The sequence below is a fragment of the Grammomys surdaster genome, unplaced genomic scaffold, assembly GCF_004785775.1.
Source record: "Grammomys surdaster isolate TR1022 unplaced genomic scaffold, NIH_TR_1.0 172, whole genome shotgun sequence".
In the NCBI taxonomy this organism is placed as follows: domain Eukaryota; kingdom Metazoa; phylum Chordata; class Mammalia; order Rodentia; family Muridae; genus Grammomys; species Grammomys surdaster.
In genome coordinates, this window is record NW_021604620.1 from 8,254,306 (window position 1) to 8,280,049 (window position 25,744).

At 49.0% G+C, this 25,744-nt stretch overlaps 1 protein-coding gene and 1 pseudogene across 1 annotated transcript in view; both read left to right on the top strand.

Annotated features, from left to right (window-relative positions):
• The first annotated feature begins 871 nt into the window (after positions 1–871).
• LOC114621187 lies at positions 872–1,250 on the top strand (annotated as a pseudogene).
• A 1,444-nt stretch (positions 1,251–2,694) lies between these two features.
• Positions 2,695–25,744, top strand: part of Gpd1l (glycerol-3-phosphate dehydrogenase 1 like) — a 33,049-nt gene continuing 9,999 nt past the window's right edge. The window contains exons 1-5 of the mRNA XM_028767298.1: positions 2,695–2,965; positions 14,569–14,746; positions 17,217–17,357; positions 20,008–20,146; positions 23,326–23,438. Of these exons, the coding sequence (XP_028623131.1) occupies positions 2,919–2,965; positions 14,569–14,746; positions 17,217–17,357; positions 20,008–20,146; positions 23,326–23,438 (618 nt within the window). The 5' untranslated portion in view covers positions 2,695–2,918. The remainder of the gene's footprint in view (positions 2,966–14,568; positions 14,747–17,216; positions 17,358–20,007; positions 20,147–23,325; positions 23,439–25,744) is intronic.

Here is a 25,744-nt window from a genome sequence, read left to right on the forward strand (position 1 = left end):
CCTTCCTTTCTTTCTTTTTCTTTCTTTCTTCCTTCTTTCTTTCCCGTTTTTAGGGCAGAACCTCACCGTGTAGTCAGGCTATACAGATCAGGATGGCCTCCAACTCACAGGGACCTGCTCATTTGGGGATTAAAGGCATACTTTACCACACACAGTTTGACTTGGATTTTTGAAATGATCCCACTGTTTGGCCTTGGCTGACCTGAAACTTGCTGTGTAGACCAGGTTGGCCTCATGACTCACAGAGACTAATTTGCCTCTGCCTTCAGGGTGCTAAAAATAAACCTATTCTACTTTTAAATTAAATTTATTTTAAGCCAAACATTAATTTAGTAAATTGAATTTAATCCAGGTAATTGCCTTTAATCTCAGCATGTGAGAGGCAGAGGCAGGCAGATCTCTTGCGAGTTTGAGGCCAGCCTGGTACTAAAATGAACTCTAGGCCAGCCTGGCTTTTAGCATGTTTCAGACTAGCCGGGGTTACACAGCCAGGGTTACATTGTGAGACCCTGTCTCAACAAACGAATGAATTAAAATGATTTTGCTTACTGTTGTTATGTTGTATGAGGCAGAGGGCACTTATATGAAACAGCACAGGTAGCCCGGGCAGTGGTGGTGCACGTCTTTAATCCCAGCACTTGGGAGGCAGAGACATGGCCAGTCTGGTCTACAGAGTGAGTTCCAGGACAGCCAGGGCTACACAGAGAAACTGTGCCTCAAAAAACCAAAAAAAAAAAAAAAAAGAAAAGAAAAGAAAGAAGAGAAGAGAAGAGAAGAGAAGAGAAGAGAAGAGAAGAGAAGAGAAGAGAAGAGAAGAGAAGAGAAACAGCACAGGTTGCTCTTCCGGGGACAGTACTTAGAGGCACTCAAGATGGTCCAGCGTTTGACATACCGTCTTAGGCTTTCCTACAACACAGCCTCTAACAAAACCAGGATGTCTCGAACCTCTGGCAACAGGATAGTTTACCTTTACACCAAGAAGGTTGGGAAGGCCCCTAAATCTGCATGTGGTGTGTGCCCAGGCAGACTTCGAGGGGTTCGTGCTGTGAGACCCAAAGTCCTCATGAGATTGTCTAAGATAAAGAAGCACGTCAGCAGGGCCTATGGTGATTCCGTGTGTGCCAAGTGTGTCCGCGACAGGATCAAGCGGGCTTTCCTTATTGAGGAGCAGAAAATCACTGTGAAAGTGTTGAAGGCACAAGCACAGAGTCAGAAAGCAAAATAAATATGCATTTTTTTAAGTAATAAAAAAAAAAGAAACAGCACCGGTAAGGTCTGAGGGCAACTGCTGAGAGTTGATTCTTTCCCTCCTCCCTGGGCTCTGAAGATCTGACCTCGGTTGTTACAATGACAGTTGTTAGGGTTACACATTTCCTTGCTAAACTAGCCCGCCCTCCCTATTCTTGCTTTGTGATGGGGTCTCATGTGACCCAGGTAGGCCTCAAACTCACTGTGTAGCTAAGGATGACTTTGAACCGCCGATCCTCCTGACTCTACCTCCTGGGCGCTGAGATTACAACACATTCCACCATCACTGTTTTCTGTAGCCTCGGCATGCCCACCAGCAGTACAACAGCTTGGATGGACATTTTGTGAGCAGAGGTCAGTGAAGCTCTGGCAGAGACAGAAAAGGGGCATGTCCTGCCCTATCAGTAACTATATGAGAGGACAGTTCAAGTTTCTGTTTTGTCCCTGTGTAGACAAGTTTTCCCTCCTGAAATGCAAGGGTGCTTGCTTGTTTGAGACAAGGCGACAAGGTGGCCTTCCATTTTTATGCGGCCAAGGATAACCAGGGACTTCAGATTCTCCTTCCTCTGTCTCCCAGGTGCTGTGATTACAGGCCAGAGCCATCATTCACGCAGAACTGAACGTCCTGTGTTCAATCTAGCCCTCTACCAACTGAACTACGAGGTCACACTTGTAGAGCAGATACTGCCAGATCAAAGGCAAAAGACATTCGATTAAAACTCCAAGATCGCTAGGAAATTCATGGGTGTCTGGACCTGTCCTGTTTATACGAATTTGGCAGCCGTTGTTAAAGTTAAAGCAGGCGCAGGCTCCGAGCCCAAATCTGGGTGAATTCACAGTCAACTACTTAGGCTGTCTGGGCTCCACCCTTAAGTGATAGCTGTCCCAGCGGACTCAGAGATCCACCTGCCTCTGCCTCCCAAGGGCTGGATTAAAGGCGTGCGCCGCCACCACCCGGTGAAAGCTTCTTAGTGTTTGGTTTGTTTTTTTTTTTGTTTTTGTTTTTGTTTATTTCGAGACAGGGTTTCTCTGTGTAGCCCTGGCTGTCCTGGAACTCACTCTGTAGACCAGGCTAGCCTCGAACTCAGAAATCCGCCCGTCTCTGGTGGATCCCAGAATCCCTCCCAAGTGCTGGGATTAAAGGTGTGTGCCACCACCGCCCGGCTGCTTAGGTGACACTTCTATAGGTTGGGTCGGGCTTGTTCTGTCTGGGATAGCGACACATAGCAGCAGGAGCTCGGAGCTCCAGTCAGCGCAATAACATTGGCCTGCACGTGGCGCGCCTGGAACTGAAAGGGACCCCGCAGGGAGGTGGACTACACATCCCAACATTCCTCGGGCAGGGGTGGGGCGACACCGGAGGCTGACCAGGCCACCAGCCCCGACCAGGCGTGCGCAGTGGTTCTTGGGAGTGGTGGGGCGGGTCCACCCGGCTGTCAGCTGTGGCCCTAGGCGCCTAGGCGGGGTGGCAGTGGCCATTGGCGGATAGGAGGGCGGGGCGGGCTCGCCGGGAGCGGCTATACTAGGCCGTTCCAGTGGAGGTGAGCAATCGGCCTGAGAGGCACAGTGTGTGTTGCAGCGATCCGGCTTGCAGCAGCGGTCCGGCTTGCAGCAACGATCCGGCTTGACCCTGGGAGGAAGGCTGTGTGCAACAGCGATCCGGCTTGGCCATGGCAGCGGCGCCTCTGAAAGTGTGCATCGTGGGCTCGGGAAACTGGTGAGCAGTGGCGGCGGGTGGGCGGTGCGTCTCCGCCTCCAGGAAGCCCCGGTTCCGGGCGAGCCAGGGCTGCTCCCTCGCTCCTTCAGCGTGGACACCAGGACACCGCGGGTAGGCAGAGAGGCAGGCCTGCGATCGCCTATCCCGGTTGGGCACTGCACGCACAGAGGCCACGCCGAGGCACCAGCGCGCGAGGTGCCTGGCCAAGCTGGCCCGGGTGGCAGCGCTCACAGCGCCCGCGGGCACCTGTCTGCGCACTGGTAACCCTGCGGTTACGGCCACCTGCTTGCCACGCCCGGGTACTTGACAAACAAGCCAAGGGCGTTCTCCATTCTTCCCCTGCGGATCACCCCCAGGAGGAATTTGCAGAGGCTCAGTTGTTCTTACTGCAGTTTTGGGGTTGGGAAACCAAGGCACAGAGAGTGAAAAGGGTCCTTGCTACCTGGGGCAGTGCTGTCCTTCAAGAGACAGATCCCCCTTCCTGTGGCGAGTAGTTCCCAGTCATGCTAACGTGGTATCGAGAAGGGGGACCAAGTCTCCACCGGCCTGGCTGCCAGGGTGTGAGGGTCCTAGGGAAAGGTGTTTGCAGAGCTTCGTGTCACCACTGGGCTGGATTTGACTTCACTTGCAAAGCGCTTGGTGCTTGGAGGGCTTTCAATTTCTTCCAGTAGTTTCCATGCCTTGGTGATCCTTAACACAGGAGAAGTTAGGGTCGCCGTGAGAAAGAGGCAGACTGTAGTGTGTTCCAGAAGTTTCCCGCGGCCCAGGGAGTGGGGTTGGAACAGTTGAGGGCCACTCTCTTGGCTCCTGTCCCCTTCTGTTTTCCTGTAGTCTGACTCACGCCACACGGCTCAGGCTTCTAGAAGCGGTACTGTACAGGAGTTGTAGGAGCCACCTGACTGGTCTTTGAAGACTTGGCTCTGAAAGTACTTTTGGAGGAAACCTTAGCTGGCTGTTCTTTTCCATTGCGGCTGGACCGGTGGCCTCTCCCCGGCCTCCTATTGCTGACCTCTACCCTGGCGTTGGCCTCATCCTTTGGTTGTCTGTCTCTGGGAAGCTCTCCCCTCCGGCCAAGTTCGTTACCTGGTGCCTGGCATATGCTAAAGTTTTTTTTTTTTTTTTTTTTTTTTTTTTTTTTTTTTTTTGAAACAGGTCTTCAGCTCTGGCCTGGTACTTGTGTAGATCACGTGATCTACTCACAGAGATTTGATTGCTGCTATTAAAGGCGATGCAAGGGCCACGTTGGCCAGCTTTTTTCTTTTTCTTCCTTTTGGTAATGGATATCGAACCCAGGGCCTCTTGAGTAATAATGAATGCTCTATCATGGAGGAGAGTCCCTGCATCACCCACACTCAATTAATGTAAAACTACTCTGTTGCTAACTTAGTACATATACTCTGTGTGTTGCTATAGATTAAACCCTGGGGCCTTGCCCTAGAAAGAAGCTCCACTCCTGGCCAGACTGCCATGTGTTTTAAAAGCCATGAGATGTAGTAACACCTGCCTGGAATTCAAAGTCATGCTTTTTATTTTTATTACAATTTGTTTAATTTGTATTTGTATGGGTCTGAGTGTTTTGCCTGCATATATAAGTGCTCACCTGTGCCTGGTGCCTGCAGAGGTCAGAACAGAGCAGACACGATTTCCTGAAACTAAGTTACTAGTGAACCACCATGCAGGTGCTGGGAAAAGAGGCCTTCTGCGAACACAACAAGTGCTCTTAACCACTGAGCCTTCTCTCCAGCCTGGCTTTTGTTTTTTTTGAGACGGGGTTTCTTTCTCTTTATCTCTGGCTGTTCTGAACTCACTCTATAGACCAGGTTGGTCTCGAACTCAGAATTCCGCCTGTCTCTGCCTCCCAAGTGCTGGGATTAAAGGCGTTCGCCACCACCGCCCAGCTCCAGCCTGTTTATTTTGATACTGGGTCTTAGTACTTGGCTAAGTAGAACAGGCTGTCCTTGAACTCACAGAGATCTGCCAGCCTCTGCTTCCAGAGTGCTGGTATTAAAGGTGTGTGCCACCACACCTATCTATTCCTACTTTTTATTTTGTGTGTGTGAGAGAGTGAGAATTGCTGCAGAAGTCAGAGGACAACTTCTGGGAGTTCTTCCCTTCTGTAAACTCTGGGGATCCAACTCAGGTCATCAGGCTTGTGTAGCAAGCACTTTTACCTGCTGCCCCACTATGTGCTTTTAGTGTGCTATTTGGGGCAATAACAGAAAGCTCTGTGCCCCATTAAACAGGACCCTTATCTGTCCTTCAGAGCTTCACATAGACCTTCAACTTGGTTTTACCACTTAGGGACACCAAGGTCACTGCAGAGAAATGGCAGCTGCCTTGCTGGCTCTGCCAGCACTCACTGAGCACATTTTGTTGTTGTTTTGAGATAGGGTCTCATTTAGCCCAGGTTGCCCTTGTCCTAGTTGATGGTTTTCAACTCCTGCTCCCCGCACCTCCAACCCCCTGGTGCTAGGCTCACAGACAGCCGTTCCCTCTTGTGTACAGCTCCATAGAGGGTAGGCCTTCTGCAAGTTTGTCAGGTGCAGGCAGAAGTGGCCCAGCTCTCCCATGCTAGACTGAATTGGAACAAGAGCTGTCAAGAGAACTTCTCTTGGCCTTTCATGGAGGCTTGGCTGCTAGCCCGAAGCATCTTCATTCTGATATATTTGGCTGCATTCTTGGTCCGATCCGGCTCTGGGAGTGAGTAGAACTTGGCCTGTGGCACTGTGATTGAGAAATGTTTGGAAGGTTTGGGCTGGCTGGCTGCCTCCGTTAAAGTACGGGATCAGACAGACAGTTGTTGGCTTCAGTCCATCGCCTTGGGTACAGAGTCAGTACAGTCCTAGACAGAGAATCCCGGCTTTCCGAGAACTTCCCAATTGCAGGGACTGAAGACAACAAGGAGGGGCCAGAAGGAGGCAGAATGGCTCATGTCTGTAATTGCTGCACAGGAGGAGATGAGACAGGAGGTTCACTACAATTAAGGGACTAACCTGGGCTACATAGTAAGTTCTAGACCAGCCAGAATATAATAAAATCCTGTCTCAAAAAAATAATCGGGGTGGAGATGGAGTGTTCTGTTCTGGATTGTATATACTCCAGTGTTTGCCTCTTGTGGGCGCTGTTTTCCTTAGGGCTTCATGCCCTCATGATCTTTAGGGGACTGTGTCCTTTTCAGGTACAGGACATGGTCTCTACTATTAAGTGACTCAGGTGTGAGATAAATAAGGGCTTAGAAGATGAGATTCAAAGATACAAACGAGAACTGGGGTCTGGCATAAGCCTACATGTTACATTTTAAACAGGATGGATTTTTTTCCCTTTTTTTTTCTTGAGGGGTCTTTTATTGCCCAGGCTGGCTATAAACTCAATGCAAAGGATAACTTTGAACTATTTTTAAATATATCCTGTAGAGTTTTATTTATATAACTTTTAAAAAAGAGATTTATGCTGAGTTCGAGGCTAGCCTGGTCTACAGAGTGAGTTCCAGGACACCCAGGGCTACACAGAGAAACCCTGTCTCGAAAAAACAAAAAACCAACCAACCAAACAAACAAACAAAAACCAAAAACAAAAAACCAAACAAACCTATGTCCTTTGGAAGATTAACAATGTTCTTAACCTCCTGAGTCATTTCTCCAGTCCCAGCTTTGAACTTTTGATCTTTTTGCTTCTACTTCCCCAGTGCTAAGATTACAGGGAAGCCACACCACGTGGGGGTTTTGTTGGTTTGTTTTTGTGAGACAAGGATTCACTATGAAGACCAGGCTCGACTTGAATTCAGAGATCTGCCTCTGCTCCCCACTGCAGCATGTGGTCCCGAGACTCCTTACACCAGGGTCACCTCTGCAGCTAGTCTTGGTGAATCACTCTAGAAAAGGGCAGATTTTTTACCCTGAAAGGACTGCAGCCTTTTGCTCATTTTCAAATATGAGTCAACCCTTCCGTCCAAATCTGGTCCTCGACTACAGGAATGTAAATATTGCTCAAGCAATCTTTACAACCAGCAATTTGAGTATTTAGGTAAACAGAGGTGCAGTCACTTATACGATGTAGCCATACCTCCCAGGCCCAAGTGTCTTCCCCCACGCCACCTGACACTAGTGGCTGTGAAGATAGGCTAGGTAAGGTACTCTTGTCCTGGATGTGGGGACTAGGGGTTGGAGGTGTGAGTCAACTAGACTGGTAACAGAGAGGCGAGAGGATCCTTGAACATCCATTGGAACGCTCACACGCACATGCACGCAGCATGATAGCATACTCATTTGTAGTCCCAGCATTTGGGGGTGGGGTGGAGGCTGGAGGATCCTACTGAGGCAGTTCAAGGCCAGGCTGAGCTACACACTGAGACCCTGTCTCAACATTTCAAGGGCTGGGGGTATATTACCTTGGTAGTACAAGCTAGTACCTGAGCTTACTCCATAATTGTTTATTTTATTGATCATTGGTATTTTAACCTGTTTATTGTTGGGGTGTGTTTCCGCCCTTAGCACACACCTTTAATCCCTCTGGCTAGAATACAGATGCGCCCTTAGTATGGACCTTCAGTCCCAAACAGTGAAGATAAAGTTAGTTTGTAGAAGGAAGCACCTATGTTTGAACTGAGGGCCAGAAAAAAGTGATGAATCAGAAAGATTTGACAGAATAGGATCTGCCCAACTCTCAAAGAGAGCGAGGAAAGGGAAGCTACTTAAGGGAGAGACAGACAGTACAGGAGAAGAGAGGACAGGACCAGAATACAGAGGAGTTCCTGGAGACTGAACAGGAGAGAGGGAGAGTTGAGCAGCAGAGAGGGAGGAGGCAGGGTTACAGGAGAGTTTCACAGAGACAGATTGAAGAGAGAACAAGCTAGACACAGATAAAGACAGAAAGATCCAGAGAAGGAGAAGGAGCCAGAAGATTAGAACAGATTGCTAGAGTTAGTTTGAGGCCACGCAGAGCAATTCAGAGGCTGAGAGAAAAGCCAGATTGAGTCAGTCAGCTGGGGGAGGAGTTTGAACCAGAACAGCTGAGATGATCCAGCCAGAGAGAAGTCAGAAAGAACTAGGAAGGGGTGAGTGTATTCAGCAATAAGTCTTAGTGACTGAAAACATTCTAGACCTAGATTAGATTGTATGGAGGGTAGAAGCTTCCAGAACTAGCCCCAGGTTAGCAGACAGATGCAGTAAACCTCCAGACAACAATTAAACAACAGGAGAATAAAAGTTACCTTTACACACAATACAGCAAAAAGTAAAGGAGGAGGAGGTAGGCAGAAAAACAATTAATAGTGAAATTTATAATCCCAGCACTGGAGAGATGTAGGTAGGGGGACCGCCTAGAGTTTGAAGCCAACCTGGGCTACATAGTCTACAGAGTGATTACCAGGCAAGCCTGGACTATATAACATTGTTTTTAAAAAAAATCCAAAACCAAACAACAAAACATGCATTTGGTCCAAGCCATCTGGAAGCAGGGCCATTGATCTGTGAGTTCAAGGCCATTCAGGGCTGCATAGAGAGACACTCAGTCCTGTAATGCACTGTATAGGCAAGACAAGCTTCCAATTCTTGTTGATCCTCCTGCCTCTGCCTCCCCACTTGTGGGGGTGACAAGCATGAGTCACTATAACTGACTTGGACATGACCTTTAACTGCTGATATTGGGCAGATTCCTCTGATCAGTTAAGGGACTTCAGGATGGCCCTGGTCAAGGGTGTCGAACCGAGTGTCCTGGCTGCTGACACTGAGGGCTGGGACGCCATGCTCTCTCCCCTGTCCCTCCCTAATTTCAGACATACCTCAGGATACCTTTGGAATTCCAAGCAAGGATTTATAGATGCATTTTGTCCACAGACTGCTGCAAACCAGGGGTCTGAGATAAGAGGCCCAGGGAGCCGTCTCCCAAGCCGCTCCTTAGGCTACAGCCCTACCCTTCTTGCATGGGAGGATGGGGTGTGTATCCCCTTCTGCAGTGCCCTGAGGTCTGTATTTTACACTGTTCCTGAGTGATCTTCCCAAGGTGCTGGGGGACCTGGGAAGCTGGCTTTTGTTGGCAGTTGCCTCTTAATATTTTTAATTACATTAACCTGTGTGAATGTATGTGTGCGTGTGTCTGTCAGTCTGTCCTTGGCTGTCTTTTAAAACAGTGTTTAGCTTTGTGGTGTTTTAGGTTTTTTTTGTTTTGTTTTTTCGAGACAGGGTTTCTCTGTATAGCCCTGGCTGTCCTGGAGCTCACTCTGTAGACCAGGCTGGCCTCGAACTCAGAAATCCGCCTGCCTCTGCCTCCCAAGTGCTGAGATTAAAGGTGTGTGCCACCACCGCCCGGCAGAAGATAGCTTTTTGGGAATTGATTCTCTCCTACCTTGTGGATTCGGGGGATCCACCTCGGATAGTCAGGCTTTGGCCCCAAGTGCCTTCACCTAATGAACCATCTTGATGGCTTCTCTTTTCCTCCTCCTTGTGTTTGTTGACTTGTTCTGGGCCTATAGCTCACCAAATAGGTCCAGGCTGCCTGGGTAGCAAGTCTCAGGAACCTCCCTGCCTCCACCTTTCCAGTCCTGGGATTACACATCTCCTCCACCATGCCCAGCTTTTTAGTGCGAGTTTTAGGGTTCAAGGTAAGCACATTACCAGACTGAGCCATTGCCCCAGACCACTTTGCTTGTTTTTTATGCTTGGAGTTTTGTTGTCCGTGTTTCCGGGGAATGGAGGTTGTCTCACTGTATCAGAGCCTGGCTCTGATCTTCCAGCCTTTTCTCCTGTGTGTGCTGGATTACAGACATGCTACACTGTGTCAGTTTATGGACTCAGCTTTTCCGGGGTTCGTGGCAGGCACCATTCCACCAACCTAGCCCTGTCCTAAACTCTTGGTTTATAACTAACTAGCATCCAATGGCATCACACCCAGGAGCGTAACATACAACTGGAAACAAATTTCTTGCAGCTAGTGTGAATGGGATGGAGGAACTGGGCCCCCATTTCCCCTCCTGCCAAGCTTGAGAAACGGTGAATTCGCTTCTCCTTCTCATCCTCTGGTTGCTTCTTCTACCTGCTTTTCCCCCCAGTTCTAGAAAAAGGAAGCGGTTTGCATGGGTTATAGGCAACAAAACCAAAGAGTGTATTTCTTCAAGAACTCTGACCTAACAGCCTGAGCTCTGGCCATGTGCTCAGAAACGCCTGAGCGCTGTCCTACCACCCTAACCTCCTTCCTTTCAGATTAGAGGGAACCTCTGTAACTCATGGGGCCTTTTCCCTCCTCTATGTATGTGGGGTGTGTGTGTGTGTGTGTGCACACGCGAGCATCTGTATTTGCATGTTTGCATGTGTGTACACTTGCATGTGGGATTCTGAAGCTGTGTGTCATGTGGTCACCTCTCCTTCCTGGCTTTACCTGGGTCCTGGGGATCTGAACTCCAGTCCTCACACTGTGTGGCAAGTTCTTCATCCATGAGCTGTCTCCCATCTCCTCAGCCCTTCACTGGGCCTTTAGATGGCTTGATGCAGCCATAGGAAGCTATCTTACAAGAGCTGGGTCTCTGTTCTCTCCACACTGTAAGTATCTGCTTAAGTGTGAGCGTCTGTGTAGATGACACTCACCTGGTGGAGGACTTGTCTAGTGAGCAGGAAATCGTGGCACAAACCTGTGATCTTATTGAGGAGGAGGTTCAAGCTCACCATCAAGTCCTCGGCTCCACAAGGAGTTAGAGAGCAGCCTGGACCACATGATACACTGTTGCAAAGGGACGGAACGGAGGCTTAGCAGGTAAAGCAACTTGTTGCCTAGAAGCCCAGTTTATGTTGTGCTGGGGTTTGGAACTAGGGCTTCATGATAGGGTGAACTCTACCAACTGAGCCACACCCCCAGTCACGTGCTGCCTTTTGTAGAGGATACCCTTGTATGGTACACTGTGAGCCCTGTTCTCAGCAGTCACCACAAGCCCTGTCGTCTCCTTCCCGTCCTTCAAGTGAAGTGCACACATTGATTTCTTTTTTTCGCCTGTCTCTGCGGTCCCCTTTTTTAGTTTTAAACTTGGATAGCTTCTGTACACAGAGATCAAATAAACATCGCACAGAGTTGAATCTAGTCTCAAAATCTTTGGCTTTTCACATTTGTATTTGAGTCTCTGGCACTCCATTGTACTTTAAAGGCCCTTTAACTGCAGAGAATCAACACGCAAGGTTAATCATGGCTCTGCCCGCTTTCGAGATGGGATTATTCATGGTGCTTTGAATTCTTTCATGTATTGCTGTTAGGGCTGAAGGCTAGACATTGTTTAATAGAAAACTCACCAACATCCCCCATTGTCCCTTGAACCTCAGCTCAGAGCAGCCCTGGGAGGGGCAGGGGCTCAGGCCATAGAAAGCTTGGCCATGTGTTATTCTCTCTGCACCCTTTCCTGGTTAAAGGAGAGAGCACGAGGCTGGGGGATGGCTCAGTTGGTAAAAGTGCCTACCCTGCAAGCAGGAGGGCCCCGAGTTATATCTCTGAGCCCAGTAGTAAATCCAGAGTGTTCTATACCCCCCTTTATATTTACATAAATTTAAATTGCATTAAAAATTGCATAAAAGATGGCCCTCTGGCCATTAAATTACATTTATTTAAGGTGGGGAGGAGAACACATCCCTCATTGGAGGTCAGCGAACGGCTTAGGAGTCAGTCATTTCTCTCCTTCCACCACGTGGGTCCTGGAGACAGAGCTAAGATCACCATACTTGCACATCGAGCCATCTGCCCCACCTGTAATAAGTCCCTTTTAGATGAAAAAGTGAAGCCAAAGATCTGCCCTGTCAGATTCACACCCAGGGGTGATAGATGGGGAATCCTTCTGTAGACCAGGCTGGCCTCGAACTCAGAAATCCGCCTGTCTCTGCTCCCAAGTGCTGGGATTCAAGGCGTGAGCCACCACTGCCAGGCTGAATTGTTCTATTCCACTGTGATCTCAGATGTCCTTATCTCCAGCTGGGAAAACCCCAACCACCCCCTTCTGTCCCTGCTTCGAGATGGGTAGTGATAAGTGAGACCCTTGTTCATCTGCCAAGCCTTGGGCTGGCACACCCTGACCTCCTAGCTGCCTTCCCTACATGCCCTGAAAGTCCAACCTTTCTTCTGCTTCTTTCTTTGAGATAGGGCATCAATCTGTCCTTTAACTTAATAAAATGGCCATGAACTCCTTATCCTTCTGCCTTCCAAGTGCTAGGGTTACAAGTGTGTGTCGCTGTACCTGACTTAGTGGTACTGAGGATGAAACCCAGGGCTTCTTACATGTTAGGTAAGATGTCTACCAACTGGATGGTTGCTCCAGCCACCTAGTTCTTCAGTCTCAGAAATCAAGCACAGAGCTTTGGGTTTTTGGGTTTTTTGTTGTTGTTCTTTTTTTTTTTAATGTATTTATTACTGTGTTTATGTGTGTGCTTGCACATGTGAGTATGCCAAAGAGAGTGTGCCATGACACACATGTGGAGGTCAAAGGACATTTTTCACTGTCGGTTCTGGAAGCCAGGCTCTGGCCACCAGGCTAGCGTGATTAGCACTTTTACCCGCTGAGCCATCCCCCACCCACACTCAACACCCCGAGAGCACCAGGAGGCCAGAGTTCTAACCCAGATGTTTCCCAAAAGCTTTTTCCTGTTCCATCCCATTTGTCTTGGTCTCAAGAAGACAATATTCACAGGGTGGAAGGTTTACCTAGTGGAAGACTCTCTGCCAGCAGTGGGGAGTCTGTCATTCATGCTGGGGTGAGACTTTGTCACCTGTGCTTCCATGATTAGCTCCTCACTCATGAGGCCAGGAAACTCTTTGCCTCCCCCAGCCCCAGGGTTGAGCCCTAGAATCTGCTTTGGTTTGTCACTGGGGAGCAGCTGTTCAGATCTCCTCAGGAAAAGAAAGGCTTCACATAACAACCACCATCCTGGGCATCACCCTTCACCATTTCCCAGGATCCGATCTCCAGGAGGGCACAGACAGACCTGTGGCTTCCCCTCCCTTGCACCCCCTGCACACAGCCTGGGGCCTATGCAGGTATTGTCAGGAAGCATGTACTTAAGGATTAAATGGGCAAGGGTTCTCGGGAAACAGGTCTGGGCTCTTAGTGCTCACAGGGTCTCTGGGCCACACTTGAACTTTCTTAGCTTCCTCTCTGTTCATCTGTGAAGTGATGACAATGTCTCTCCTATGGACTAGTATATAAAGACTGAGGCCTTATATCAAGAATCCACCCACATCCCACTTGATTATTTTAATTTTCACAATCCTTCACATGTGAGTGTTTTCCCTGCATCCATGTCTGCACTACATGTGAAAGGGTCTCACAGCCTAGCAGTGGTGGCACACACGTTAAATTCCAGCACTTTGGAAGCAGAGGTAGGTGGATCTCTGAAATCAGAGCCCAGCCAGGGCTACACAGAGAAACCCTATCTTGAAAAACCTAAAAGGAGGAGAAGGAGGGAAAGAGAAAGAGAGAAGAAAGGGTCTCACTGTAGCTCTGGCTTGCCTTGGCCTCACGGAGGTCCTTCTGCCTCTGTCTCACATTTGTTTTTTGTTTTTGTTTGCCCCTCCATCCTTCCCCCCCCCCCCATTGTTTCTCTGTGTAGCCCTGGCTGTCCTGGAACTCCCTTTGTAGACCAGGCTGGCCTTGAACTCAGAGACCCGCCTGCTTCTGCTTCCCAAGTGCTGGGATTAAAGGCGTAGACTTCATTTTTTCAAAAGAAGTCTCCCATAGCCCAGGCTAGCCTCCAACTCTGGATGTAGCCAAGGATGACCTCAGTGCCTAATTTCCCCCCTAGCTCCACTTCCCTGTACTGGAATTACAAGTTTCATTTGCATAGCATTGCCGAGTTGATTGATTTAGTGTGTGTTTTGATGCCTAAGGCTTTAGTTAATTCTTGTTTGCGAGTCGGGAATTGGATTTCATGCTTCCGTAAACTCTCTGGACTGGATTGGTTCCATGGACTTTCCTGGGAAGCTGCTCAGCCCCTTCCCAGGTAAAGCCTATCTGGAGCCTCTCCCAAAGCAAGTAAATGAACAAGGCCTCTGCCCACCACCTGTCTGTCTCTCACCAGCAGCACTGCTGGTACTCGAATGTACGCGTGTGCGTGCACGCACGGAGACACACACACCTTTTAAGTGCTGGAATCCTTGGGTTTTTTTGAGAACTCTCCATCACCTTTGCTTGTTTGAGTTTGAGATAGGGTCTCAACCAAGTCAATCAATCCAGGTTGTTCTGGAACCCACTTGTTTTGGTGACGGACATCCTTCTGCCTCAGCCTCCTAAATGCCGGAGTTACAGGAAAGAATTACTACACCTACTTTCTTTACCAATTCCTATACCTGAGCCCACACCAGGGCTTTGTGCTACTCAAGCACAGTACTGAATGTGTACACAGTACAAGCCAGCCTCCTGACTTATTTTTAAACTTTGTACCAAATGCTGCCATTTTCCCCCCATAACAGGATAGGTTGGGGTTTGGGGGGAGTATTTCCTATAAAATACTCTGCTGAGGGTGTGGAGGCTGAGGCCTCTCACCCTGAGTGGACTTGTACAGACTCAGAATCAAAATGCGAGACTTCTGCATTTTTTCTCAAATGAGTTTATCGGGGTTTTTTTTTTGCCCTCCTCATCCCAGGGGCTCAGCTGTGGCAAAGATCATTGGAAGCAACGTGAAGAACCTGCAGAAGTTCTCCTCCACCGTCAAGATGTGGGTCTTCGAGGAGACCGTGAATGGGAGGAAGCTGACGGACATCATCAACAATGACCATGAGAACGTGAAATATCTCCCAGGACACAAGCTGCCGGAGAATGTGGTAAGACTCGGCAGAGGGCCAGGGGGGCACATTCGGTTCCGTCTCCAGGCTGGGATCTTCTGAGTGGCACCAGGTCCTGGGTGTGGTAAAGCAACCTTTGGCTGGCACTGATTTTCTTGAATTCAGGTTGGTTTGTTCTTTGAGACAGAGTCTGTGTTTCTTCTGTGGATACTGTTGGTACTACCTCTTAAAATGTGTGTTCATGTGCTTGGAGTTCAGACATTGGATGCCTAGGAGCTGGAGTTACGGGAGGTTGTGCTAGGAACCAAACTCTGGTCCTCCTGGAGGAGCCGCAAGCCCTCAACCAGCTAGCCACCCCTCCCACCCTCATCACTGCCTCTTCCAAGGACAACAACCATATTGGATTAGGGCCCACCCACCCTATCTTTAGTTAGCTGACAGTCTTTTCTTTTGAATTTTTAGGCCTCCCACCTCCACCCCCAAGACAGCGTTGCCTGCATGTAGCCCAGGCTGGCCTCAAGCACACATGAATGTCGGGGTCTTCTTGCTCTTACCTCTCAAGCATTAGTTACCACAGCTTTAGGTCATGCAAGGTGGAGAATCAACCTGGGCTTCACCCGGCTTATTGGGGCAGTGGAGCTAGGAGGTCACTGTCCTTTGTGTCAGTAACAAGGAACTTGCTTCCTCTGTCTTCCCCGTGCCTGGAACTCTGGCTTTCTGATTGTTAACTTGCTAGGCACGAAGAGTACCTACCCTGGTGCTTTTCCTTTTTATTTTGAGACATGATCTCCCTAGGTTGCCTAGGTAGGGCTTAAACTTGTGATCCTGCTGCCTCAGCCCCCTGAGGAGCTGAGATTATAAATCTGTGCACCGGGGCCAGGCAGCTTAATACTGGGGACCATGAATCTGCCAGGCGGCTCTAAAAGGCAAGAGCCTGTGCCCTGAGGGGGGAAGGGAGGAAGCTCGTGTGTGTGTGTGTGTGTGTGTGTGTGTGTGTGTGTGTGTCCTCCACACTCACCACCTCCCTCCCCAGGCTGAATGTAGACAGGAGGAAAAGCCTACTCTCCGACTCTGTTCATGCCTCAGCCTTGAGGTTCCATCCAAATGTACATCTGCTCTCTGGAGTGGATATTTATGTGACCTCTCTTTTGGATAGAGCTCCCAGAAGCCATCTGTATCTGAGACTGGAACCCCAAGGTCACAACACATGTACAGCCCTCCCCTCTATAGCCCTCTCTTCCCTAGCTTCTCAGTTTTAGCATTTGTCTTCTTGTGAATTTGAGAGGATACAACACAGAAGCATGTAGCGGAGGATGATTCAACTCCTCATCTTCCTGCCCCCATCTCCCTGTCCAACTACACCTGGTTTATGGTTTTGGGGATCTAACTCAGGGCTTCATGCAGCCTAAGAAGGCTCTCTACCAACTGCGCCCTGTTTCCAGCCCAGCATTGCTATGTCTGTCTGTCAGTGAGGCTGAGACGTCAGAGTCCAAGTCGACTTTGCTTGGATCTTACCTAAACCGCCGCATGCCTAACCCTGCCTGAGTTCCCCCGCTCAGGAACCTTCTGTGACAGTGACCACCGTTTCTGAGTACCACTTTCTCCACTGGCTCTCTAAAAGCTGGCAAGTCGGAGTGTGTGGTTTTCATGGACCTGAATGGAGAAGACAGAAGTTGTTTCCTGTCCTTCCAAGAGCAGTGGCCCATCTGGCTTTAGTGCTCTTCACCAGGAGCTCATGTTTGGAGCTCAGCCAGGTGGAGAAGGCTATTCTGCTGTGGCGCTCTGACTTCAGCTGGCCCCAGTGTGACATGGGAGCCACTGATCACAGCTCCCTCTGGGATTAGTCTCATTGTCTCTCTCATCCTTGTCTGCTGAGCTCTGGCAGGTTTTCAAAAACACTGTTCTTGTTAAATCTGCACATACACTTGAGTGGGGTTTGTTTTTTGGCCTTTTGAGGCAGTCTTGTGTAGCCAGGGCTGGGCTCAAACTTGCTGTGTGGCCCAAGATAACCTTGGACTCCTGAACCTCTGCCTTAAGCATCTTGGTATCCAGGATGAAAGAGCAGCTGAGGGAGAAAGAAGGATGGCGACTTTGAGGCCAGCATGGACTACATGGTGACTTCCAGGACAGCCTGGGCAGTAAAGGGCAATCCTATCTCAAAAAGCAGTAATAAGAGCAACAGTAGAGCAGGTGAGATGGGTCAGTGGCTAAAGGCATCTTCACACAAGCCTGATGACCTGAGTTTGACCCCCAGGACCTACATAGAGAAGGAGAGAGCTGAGCTGCCCTCTGACGACATGCATGCTGCACACACACACACACACACACCAATCAAGCAATAAAATTAAGACATAATTTATAAAATTTAGAAATAATTGATTCACAGGACATGTCAGGGTCCTTCTAGAAAGAGTAGGCGGTACCTCATGGCAATGTATATTCTGAAGGGGCAAAGGTACAGACTGCTGGAATTTCTGCAAGTGTTATCTGTCTCTCCACTTCATTGCAGGTCGCTGTCCCAAATCTCAGTGAAGCTGTGCAGGATGCAGACCTGCTGGTGTTTGTCATCCCCCACCAGTTCATTCACAAGATCTGCGACGAGATCACAGGCAGGGTGCCCAAGAAGGCGCTGGGGATCACCCTCATCAAGGCAAGTACACACGCAGAGGGACTAGGCAGGTCCCTGGACCCTGGTTCCTCCTGAGTTTGTGCCCTCTTTCCTCTGCTTGAGGAGGTATATCGGGCACCTTTCTCACCAGCCATGACTAAACACCTGACAGAAAGCAACAGCAGTGGGAAGAGGTTTCTTTTGGCTCACTGTTTGAGACAAGATGGTCCATTATGGCCAGGGAGAGCAGGCAGGCCTGGATGTGGTTAGCTGCCTGGAGGCAGCAGCATAAGCAGCTGCTAGCTGACAGACCATGAGGCAGAGACTGTGGAATCCAGCATCATCTGGCTTGCTGCATTTTTATTGTTTCGTTTTGAGCTGTGGTGTTGGGGCTGATCACCTTGTACATGTCTGGCAAGCACTGAGCACAGAGCTTTTTCTTTCTTGTTTTTGTTTTTTGTTTTTTCGAGACAGGGTTTCTCTTATAGCCCTGGCTGTCCTGGAACTCACTCTGTAGACCAGGCTGGCCTCAAACTCAGAAATCCGCCTGCCTCTGCCTCCCAAGTGCTAGGATTAAAGGCGTGCACCACCACTGCCTGACAAGCTTTTTCTTTCTTATTGAGTCTGGGACTCTGGCCCAGGAGATGGTGCCACCGTTTTCAGGACAGGTCATTTCTCTCTTAGTTAATCTTCTCCGACACTCAGGTGGGCATTACCAGTGGCTAGTCCAATCAAGGTGACAGTTGAAATTAACCATCCACAGTGGGTGAGATGGCTTGGTGGGTCAAGGTGTTTGCTATGAGTCTTGAAGATCTGAGTTCGATCCCCTGGTACCATGCCCGGAAAGGATGTAGTATTTTTTTTTTAACTCATTTTCATTTCCAACTGAAAAGTTTCTTCCCTTCACTTAATTGATTTTCTAGGTATTATAGGTATATGTTTTCCTCATCTAGACCTCCAAAAACAAGTCCACAAACTTTAGCACACAGCTAGTGGTGGGGTCTGTCATAATGAATTCTGAACACTTCATTTTGGAAGACCATGCATCAGGGAACAGAGAAGAATCAACATATATGCCTCCATGTATTTGAGTTTCTAACCTAGTTAGGTAGCACCCACCAGAACAGTGTAGATGAACATTGTAGTGCCAACTTTCAAAGATGGATACACTGGCATCACATTATGGTGGGACAGTTACATGTGATAAAATGATCAAGAGTTGAGGGGCGCACTGGAGAGGTAGCTCAGTGGCTAAGAGCACCCACTGCTCTTGTAGAGGACTAAAGGTTTGTTCCTAGCACCCACCAGGAGGCTCCTGTCTTTAACTCCAATTCCAGGGGGGCCTGATGCCCTCTTCTGGCCCTCTTGGGAACTGCACACATATGGAGGACAGACATACCCACAGGCAAAGCACTAATACATGATAAATAAAAATTAATTTAATAAAAGAAAAATGTGTGAGGCAGTGAATATATTCAGGAAGGCTGTTCTGTCAGATGGGAAAATGGTGGGGAGAAGAAGAGGAACATGGAGAAAGGACCCCCCCCCCCACACACACACACACACCTTACAGGAGGAGGCAATGCAGTGTTTAGCCAAGATTTATTTTAGTATGTGTGCAGTGTGGTGGTGGAGTGTGTGTGTCTGTCTCAGATCTATCTCCTCAGCCCTAGAGAAAAAAATCTTTGTCACTTTCTGAATGGGCCAGCTGGTGTGGCACCAGCTTGTACTGGGCTCCACGCTCTCTGCAGCTAAGCCAGAGCCAAATGACAGTGTCGCTGTCCCTCCTCACAGATGCCACCCACTATTCACTGCTGATAATGGATGAAACTAAACTAGGGTCTTCCTTGGTGCCTGAAGCTGACTTTGGGGGTCGTTTAAAATAGCAGTTGTGATCTCTCTGCCATCCCAGTACCTGCTCCTTATCAGTGGGAGCCACCAGAAGCCCTGGAGGTTGCCACTGGGCCTATGTGCTCTCAGGACCTCCCAGGCCAGAGCTCCCATTCTGCAAAGTAACCTTAACAGTCTTGTGGGGTGTGTGTGTGTGGGGGGGGTCTCTGCAAACACTATGGCCAGCTGAGTACCGTAGTCTGACCCCAAGTGGTTTATTTTAGGCATACTTAAGCACAGCACGATTTGGTGGGGAGAAAAACAAGCAAACAAAACAAAACCTCCCTGGTGATAATGACCTCAATCCCATGTGCACAACAAAGACTTGACTGTTAAACACGTGTGACATCTTCTATAAAGATGGGTTCTATAGATTGAGAAAAACAAGCATGGTAAGGCTGTGGGAGAGGATCTGGTGTCTCACCACAGACAATACAAAGGTCGCCAGGCTATTAACCACATCTGTTCCCGGCCTTCTGGATGGAAAACAGGTCATATGTCTCTCCCTTTGAGACAACCCTGTGCGTTTAATATTCCTGGTCCACCTAGTGCTTATCAGTGAGCAAAAGCACCTCTGTGTCCCCTCCCCCACAAGTTGTTTACAGACAACTTACAGTTACAGTCTCACGCTGTAGCCCAGGCTGACTTCCAACTTCTGTGTTGGAATCCATGCAGTCCTCCTGGATTACAGGTATGGTGGGATCACAGGCGCGAGCCACCACATCCAGCTAAGATTACTTAGAACAACTGTCTCTTCCTCTTTCATTTGCAAGTCCCCCCCAACTCTTCTGAATCCTTCTAGGGCATAGACGAGGGCCCCGACGGGTTGAAGCTCATCTCCGACATCATCCGAGAGAAGATGGGAATTGATATCAGCGTGCTGATGGGAGCCAACATTGCCAGTGAGGTTGCTGCGGAGAAGTTCTGTGAGACCACCATTGGTGAGGCTGCAGAGGGCCCCGGAAGTGCTGGGGTGCTATTCCTGCCTCTACGTGGCTCTTCCCTGCTCTGGCTGGGGGCTCAGGGCCTCATGTGCTACACATGGCCTACCTATAAGGTAGCAGAGGCAGGAGGATAGGGAATTCAAGGCCAGCCTTGGCTACATAAGGCGCTGGGTTCAATAGATGTAGTGTCTGTATGAGGACCTGAGTCCAGATCCCTAGATCCCATGAAAAAGCTGGCATGGCTTTACAGGCATCGGTTGCCTGTAATCCCAGTGGTGGGAGGTGGCGACTGGAGGATGTCTACCCAGTCAGGGAGCTGCAGGTTCCATGAGAGACCCTGCTTCTAAAAACACTGGAGACGCTGGAGAGATGGCTCAGCACTTGTTCAAGAGTACAAGAGCCAGGTTTAATTCTCAGCATCTATATGGTGACTCAGAAATGCCTGTAACTTCAGTTCCAGGGGATCCATTGCCCTTTACTGGCCTCCATGGGCACTAGGTACATACATGGTACACATAGGCAAAACACTCATATACATTTATAAATGAAGAAAACAAATGTAAAAATAGTAATGAAGAAACCCAATATTGACTTCTGTCCTCCATGGCTTTACAGATTCATTGTATCTATATGTACGTAGGATACCTCTGGAGCTGGATTTAGGGGCAGTTTTAAACCACCTGACATGGCTCTTGGGAACTGAACTCAGTCCTCAGTAAGTGTTCACAAGGCCATTCTTTCAGCTCACGTTATTTGACCAGCTGCTGTGAAGTCGGAAGTCTCTTGTCCCTAGTGTGAATTCTCTGGAGGGGAAAAATCAGCATAATTTAGAGCACCAGATGGAAACTCTGTCGGCTCGAATCTGCTGCCCCCTTGTGGCGAGCGTGCCTTTCGTGCTCCTGATTTTACAAAACCGGTGTTAAGTCATAGTACTTTCTTAAGCAAATATGATTCCACATTCATTCACAGAAGTCCTACAAGGGCCTAACACCTAGATATCTAACATTGTTCCTGACACATATGTGACATGAAAAATAATATGGGGGGGGATTGGCATCGATGACCACCTCCACATGCACAAGTAAGCACCTTGCACAGACAGCACACACACATTCATACACTCATTCCTGTGAGCACACAGGCACATGCGCGCGCGCACACACACACACACACACACACACACACACACACACACACACACACCAGGAAACGTCAGCCGACTTCGTCCTGTTCCCACCAAGACTGTTTTCTTTCTGATTCTTACTTAACTTTGCAGCCATCCTGGGAGGGCCAAGTGTTTTTTTTTCTCGGGAGGGAGCTGGAGGAGGTTAAATCAAAGATCTACAAACTTGGCTGCTCTCCGAATCACCTGGGGAGCCTCAAAAACTAGCCACGCTGTTCCACTCCAGAGCTGTGGTTTAATAGGTCTGGGCTGTGGCCTGGTTTGAGTGTTTTTAAAGCTCCCGGGTGGTAGCATGTGCAGGCAATCGTGGGAACAGCTGGCCTCCCACCTGGAGACAGGCAGAGCCTGGGGCTAGAGTCCCCAGGGACTTTCTGGTGTCCTGATAGTTGCTGTTGGCTTGTAGGAAGGATTTATCTAGAAAGTCTGAGTTTAGAACCCAGGGTGGGGTTCACCTAACCCACCTGCACCCCATGGGCCACAACAGATTTCATGTCAGGCGTTATGGGTAAGACTTTGCTTTGCTCTTTCTTGCTTGCTATTGTTGTGTCTGGTATTTCCGTGTAGTCCAGGCTAACCTGGAGCTTGGGTCTCTTGTCCTAGCCTCACAGATACTGTGGTTACATGCATCACCAACACTGAATTCTGGTCTGGTTGCTGTGAACCATGACCAAGGCAACTCTTATAAAGGACAACATTTAATTGGGGCTGGCTTACAGGTTCAGAGGTTCAGTCCATTATCATCAAGGTGGGAGCATGGCAGCATCCAGGCAGACATGGTGCAGGAGGAGCTGAGCTTCATCTGAAGGCTGCTAGCAGAATACTGGCTTGCAGGCAGCTAGGATGAGGGTCTTAAAGCCCACACCCACAGTGACACACCTACTCCAACAGGGCCACAGTGCCACTCCCTGAGCCAAGCATACTCAAACCATCACATCTGGCTTATTTCATTTTTTGAGACAGGGTCTCGCTATATAGATCAGGCTGGCCTCCAATTCATAGAGAGGTCTGCCTGCCTCTGCCTCCAGGCTGCTGGGATTAAAGGTGTGTCATCATACCTGCCAGCTTCTACCGTTTATTCAAAGGTATCCAAATCACACAAAAGAATAAAAGCCAAGGGGCGTCCAGCACACCCCAGCCTGCTGCAGGGGAGGGGACATGGCTGTGGACAACACAAATCTACAGCATCTGCGGACAGCACACACATGCAGCTTACATTCTGGCTCGAGAAAACCTTTTCGTGTTTAATAAATTTAAAATGTATGGCTTAATTTTCTTTTTTTTTCCAAAATTACCTAATAATTATTGTGTGGAGTTGTGCCAAGCACACGTGTTGAGGTCAGAGGGCAACTCTGAGGGGCTGGTTCCCTCCACATGTTCATGGCTCTATTTCCGCTGTCTGAACTGAGGTTTACCCTGTAAAAATCACACCTGTGTTAAAGATTCCACAAGGCTGACTGACTTGATTGAACTCTGTGGAGAGTTGGGGTGTTACAGGTCCCAATTATCTTGGTCTATCTTTAGCCCCCTTTATAGCGGACCGCTAGCCTCCTCTAACATCCTGTGAAACCTTTTGAAATGCATCAATTTAATAGACCGCTGGTATTTACCAACCCAAAAGCCAGGTGGCACCCGGAACCTGTAGCGAAGCTTTTCCCGACTGTTGTAGCCCCTCCTGATGCTCCCACCAGTGTATTTGGAAAATGCTTCAACTCTTGGCTATAAAAGGCTCACGAGCCTCTTGCCATGGTGGAGCATGGTATTTGGGGCAGCCTGAATCTGTGTTACAGGTCGTATGTAGTCACTCATCTAAAAACTCACTTAGAGAGATGAGGCAAGAGCTGAGGTTTTGGGTTCATAGGCTTCCCCCCCATGTGAGTGTGTGTGTGTGTGTGTGTGTAGCTCCCATGCTTTGTTACAAAAAGTAACACTTTAAACCTCTGCTAAGTGTAGAAGTGGACGCAGGGGACATCACTAATCTTTTGCTCTCCTACAGGCAGCAAAGTGATTCAGAACGGCCTTCTCTTCAAAGAGCTGCTGCAGACGCCCAACTTTAGAATCACTGTGGTAGACGATGCAGACACCGTGGAGCTTTGCGGTGCTCTTAAGGTATCCTACCCAGGGGAGGAGTGTCTGAGGCTAGACCAATGTTAGCAGTCTGACATAGGAGAGAGGGCTCTGTGTTTCGACTGTCTGGTGTGTTGGTTCATCTGTGTGTGCACACACTCAGGTGTGTGTGCAGAAGTCAGAGGCCCGTCTCCAGTGTATGCCTTTGACTTCCACTTTGAGACAGGGTCTCTTTGTCGATCACCCTCAGGTACACCAGGCTAACCTACAGCTTTCTGGGATTCTTTTTCAGCACACCTCTCCTGGTTATGGCTTTGTCCTGCTGTGTCTAGTTTGACCTGGGTTCTGAGGCTAAATTCAGTTGTCAGGTTCGCATGACAGGTGCTTTGCCACTGGGCCATCTCCATAGCCATGCTCTGTGCACTTGGCATAGGCTCCTGTGAAAAAGAGCAAGCCTTGTTCTTAGGTGCCTGGTTGCCCCTTCCTAGGTGGGGACTCTCTTTTATTTATAAATATCAGTGAATTGTGATTTTTTAAAATTTGCTTTCAGATCATATTTGTGTGCATGCTTTGCTTGCATGTATACACATGCACCACATGCATGCTTGTTCCCCAGAGAGGTCAGAAGATAGCATCAGACCTTCTTGAACAGGAGTTGAGGGTAGTTGTGAATTGTCGTGTTGGAGATTGGTTCTAATGCTTTGAATCTGCGTGTCCAAATGCTAAAGGTCCTTGTCTCCAGTTGGTTTTTGATTGATCGATAAAGGTGCCAGCAGCCAATGGCTGGCCAAAGGGAGATCGGCAGGACCCCCTAGATTTGCTCAGGCTAGGACGCAGTGGGGGGAGGTGAAGGAGAAATCTCCACGATCAATGGGATGGACATAGAGCTACAGGTGACAAAGTTGAGCCATGTAGGAATTCTGGGTAATTCTTAACCACTGGCCACTTCCCAGAGGGGCCTGGGGTAGCAGGGGAGTGCCCAGCCTTTGAGGTAGCCAAGGCATTTTAAAATTAACTGGCATGTGTGAGTGCGTGTGTGTGACTGCGTGCATACCTCTGTGTGTGTGTGTGCACATGCACGCAGACACACGCACGCACACACGCATGCGTGTCTGTCTTGTATTTGGGAATCCACATGGCTCCTGTGCAGGTGTGGGAGCCAAAGCAGTATAACACAAACTCACTGCTACAGTCGTGTTTGTGCTAGGAACTGAACTCGGGTCCTGTGCTATCGCAGCTGCTGCTTAGCGCTTAGTCATCATCTCTTTAGCCCCAGATTGTAGTTTATTTGATAATTTTTCAGATTTTGTTCTTCACGTGTGTCAGTCTGAGTATGGACACTTGGGTACACATGCTCATGGAAGCCAGAAGGCAGCCACCTGACTCGGGTGCTGGGAATCAAACTCAGTCCTTTGGAAGAGTAGCAAAGTGCTCATAACCACTGAGATGTCCCTCCAGTCCCCATTTGATTTTTATGTGTATGTGTGTGCCTGCAAGCTTGTCTGTGTGCCATATGGGTACAGTGCCCTGGGAGTCCAGAAGACGACATTGGACGCCTTGAAACTAGAGTATGGAAGGCTGTGAGCTGCTTCATGTGAGCTGGGAATGGACCCTGGGTCCTCTGCAAAAGCAGCCAGTGCTCCTAACCCTGGGCTGTCCCTGTAGCTCTGTCTTGTTCTGGGAGATGAGGGCTTGGCAGCCTCTGTGTTTGGCTTCTCTGGCTCTCCTTCCTCACCCAGGTGTTACCTTGAGTGGGAATCTGTTTCCTCTCCCCCCACACCACTGGTTCCTTTTCATGTGGAATAGTTGTCTCCTGCTGATGAGGTTTCTTCAAAGAACAGTTTATCTTTGTTCCCCAGGGTGAAAAGAAGCAGTTTCGATTGGCAAGTGGCCAGGGATTGCCAGGAGACAAATCACAACAAATTTAATTACTTGGTCAATCCGCCTCTAGCCCCAACTGTGCAGAAGGCGGCTTGTATCTACCAAGGGGAACTGTGGGGGGGGGGGGAGGTCTGAGGATTCAGTAAGGAGAGAAGCAAGGAAACAGCAATGGAGAAAAGTTGATCCAGGTTACTTAGGGGTCACTTCAAAACGGGCAGCTGGGTTTTGGGTGTTTGTTGGATTGTTGGTTGATTGGTTGAGATTGGACATCAAGTAGCCCTGTCTGGGCTCCAACTCAATATGTAGTTGAGGATGCCTTGATATTCTGATCCTCCTGCCTCTACCTTCTAAGCACTGGAATTACAGGCGTGTGCCATCTTGTCTGCTTTATGTGGTGCTGGGGACCAAACCCAGTCTTCATGCCTGCCAGGCAAACACTCTACCCACTGAGCCATACCCCCAGCCTT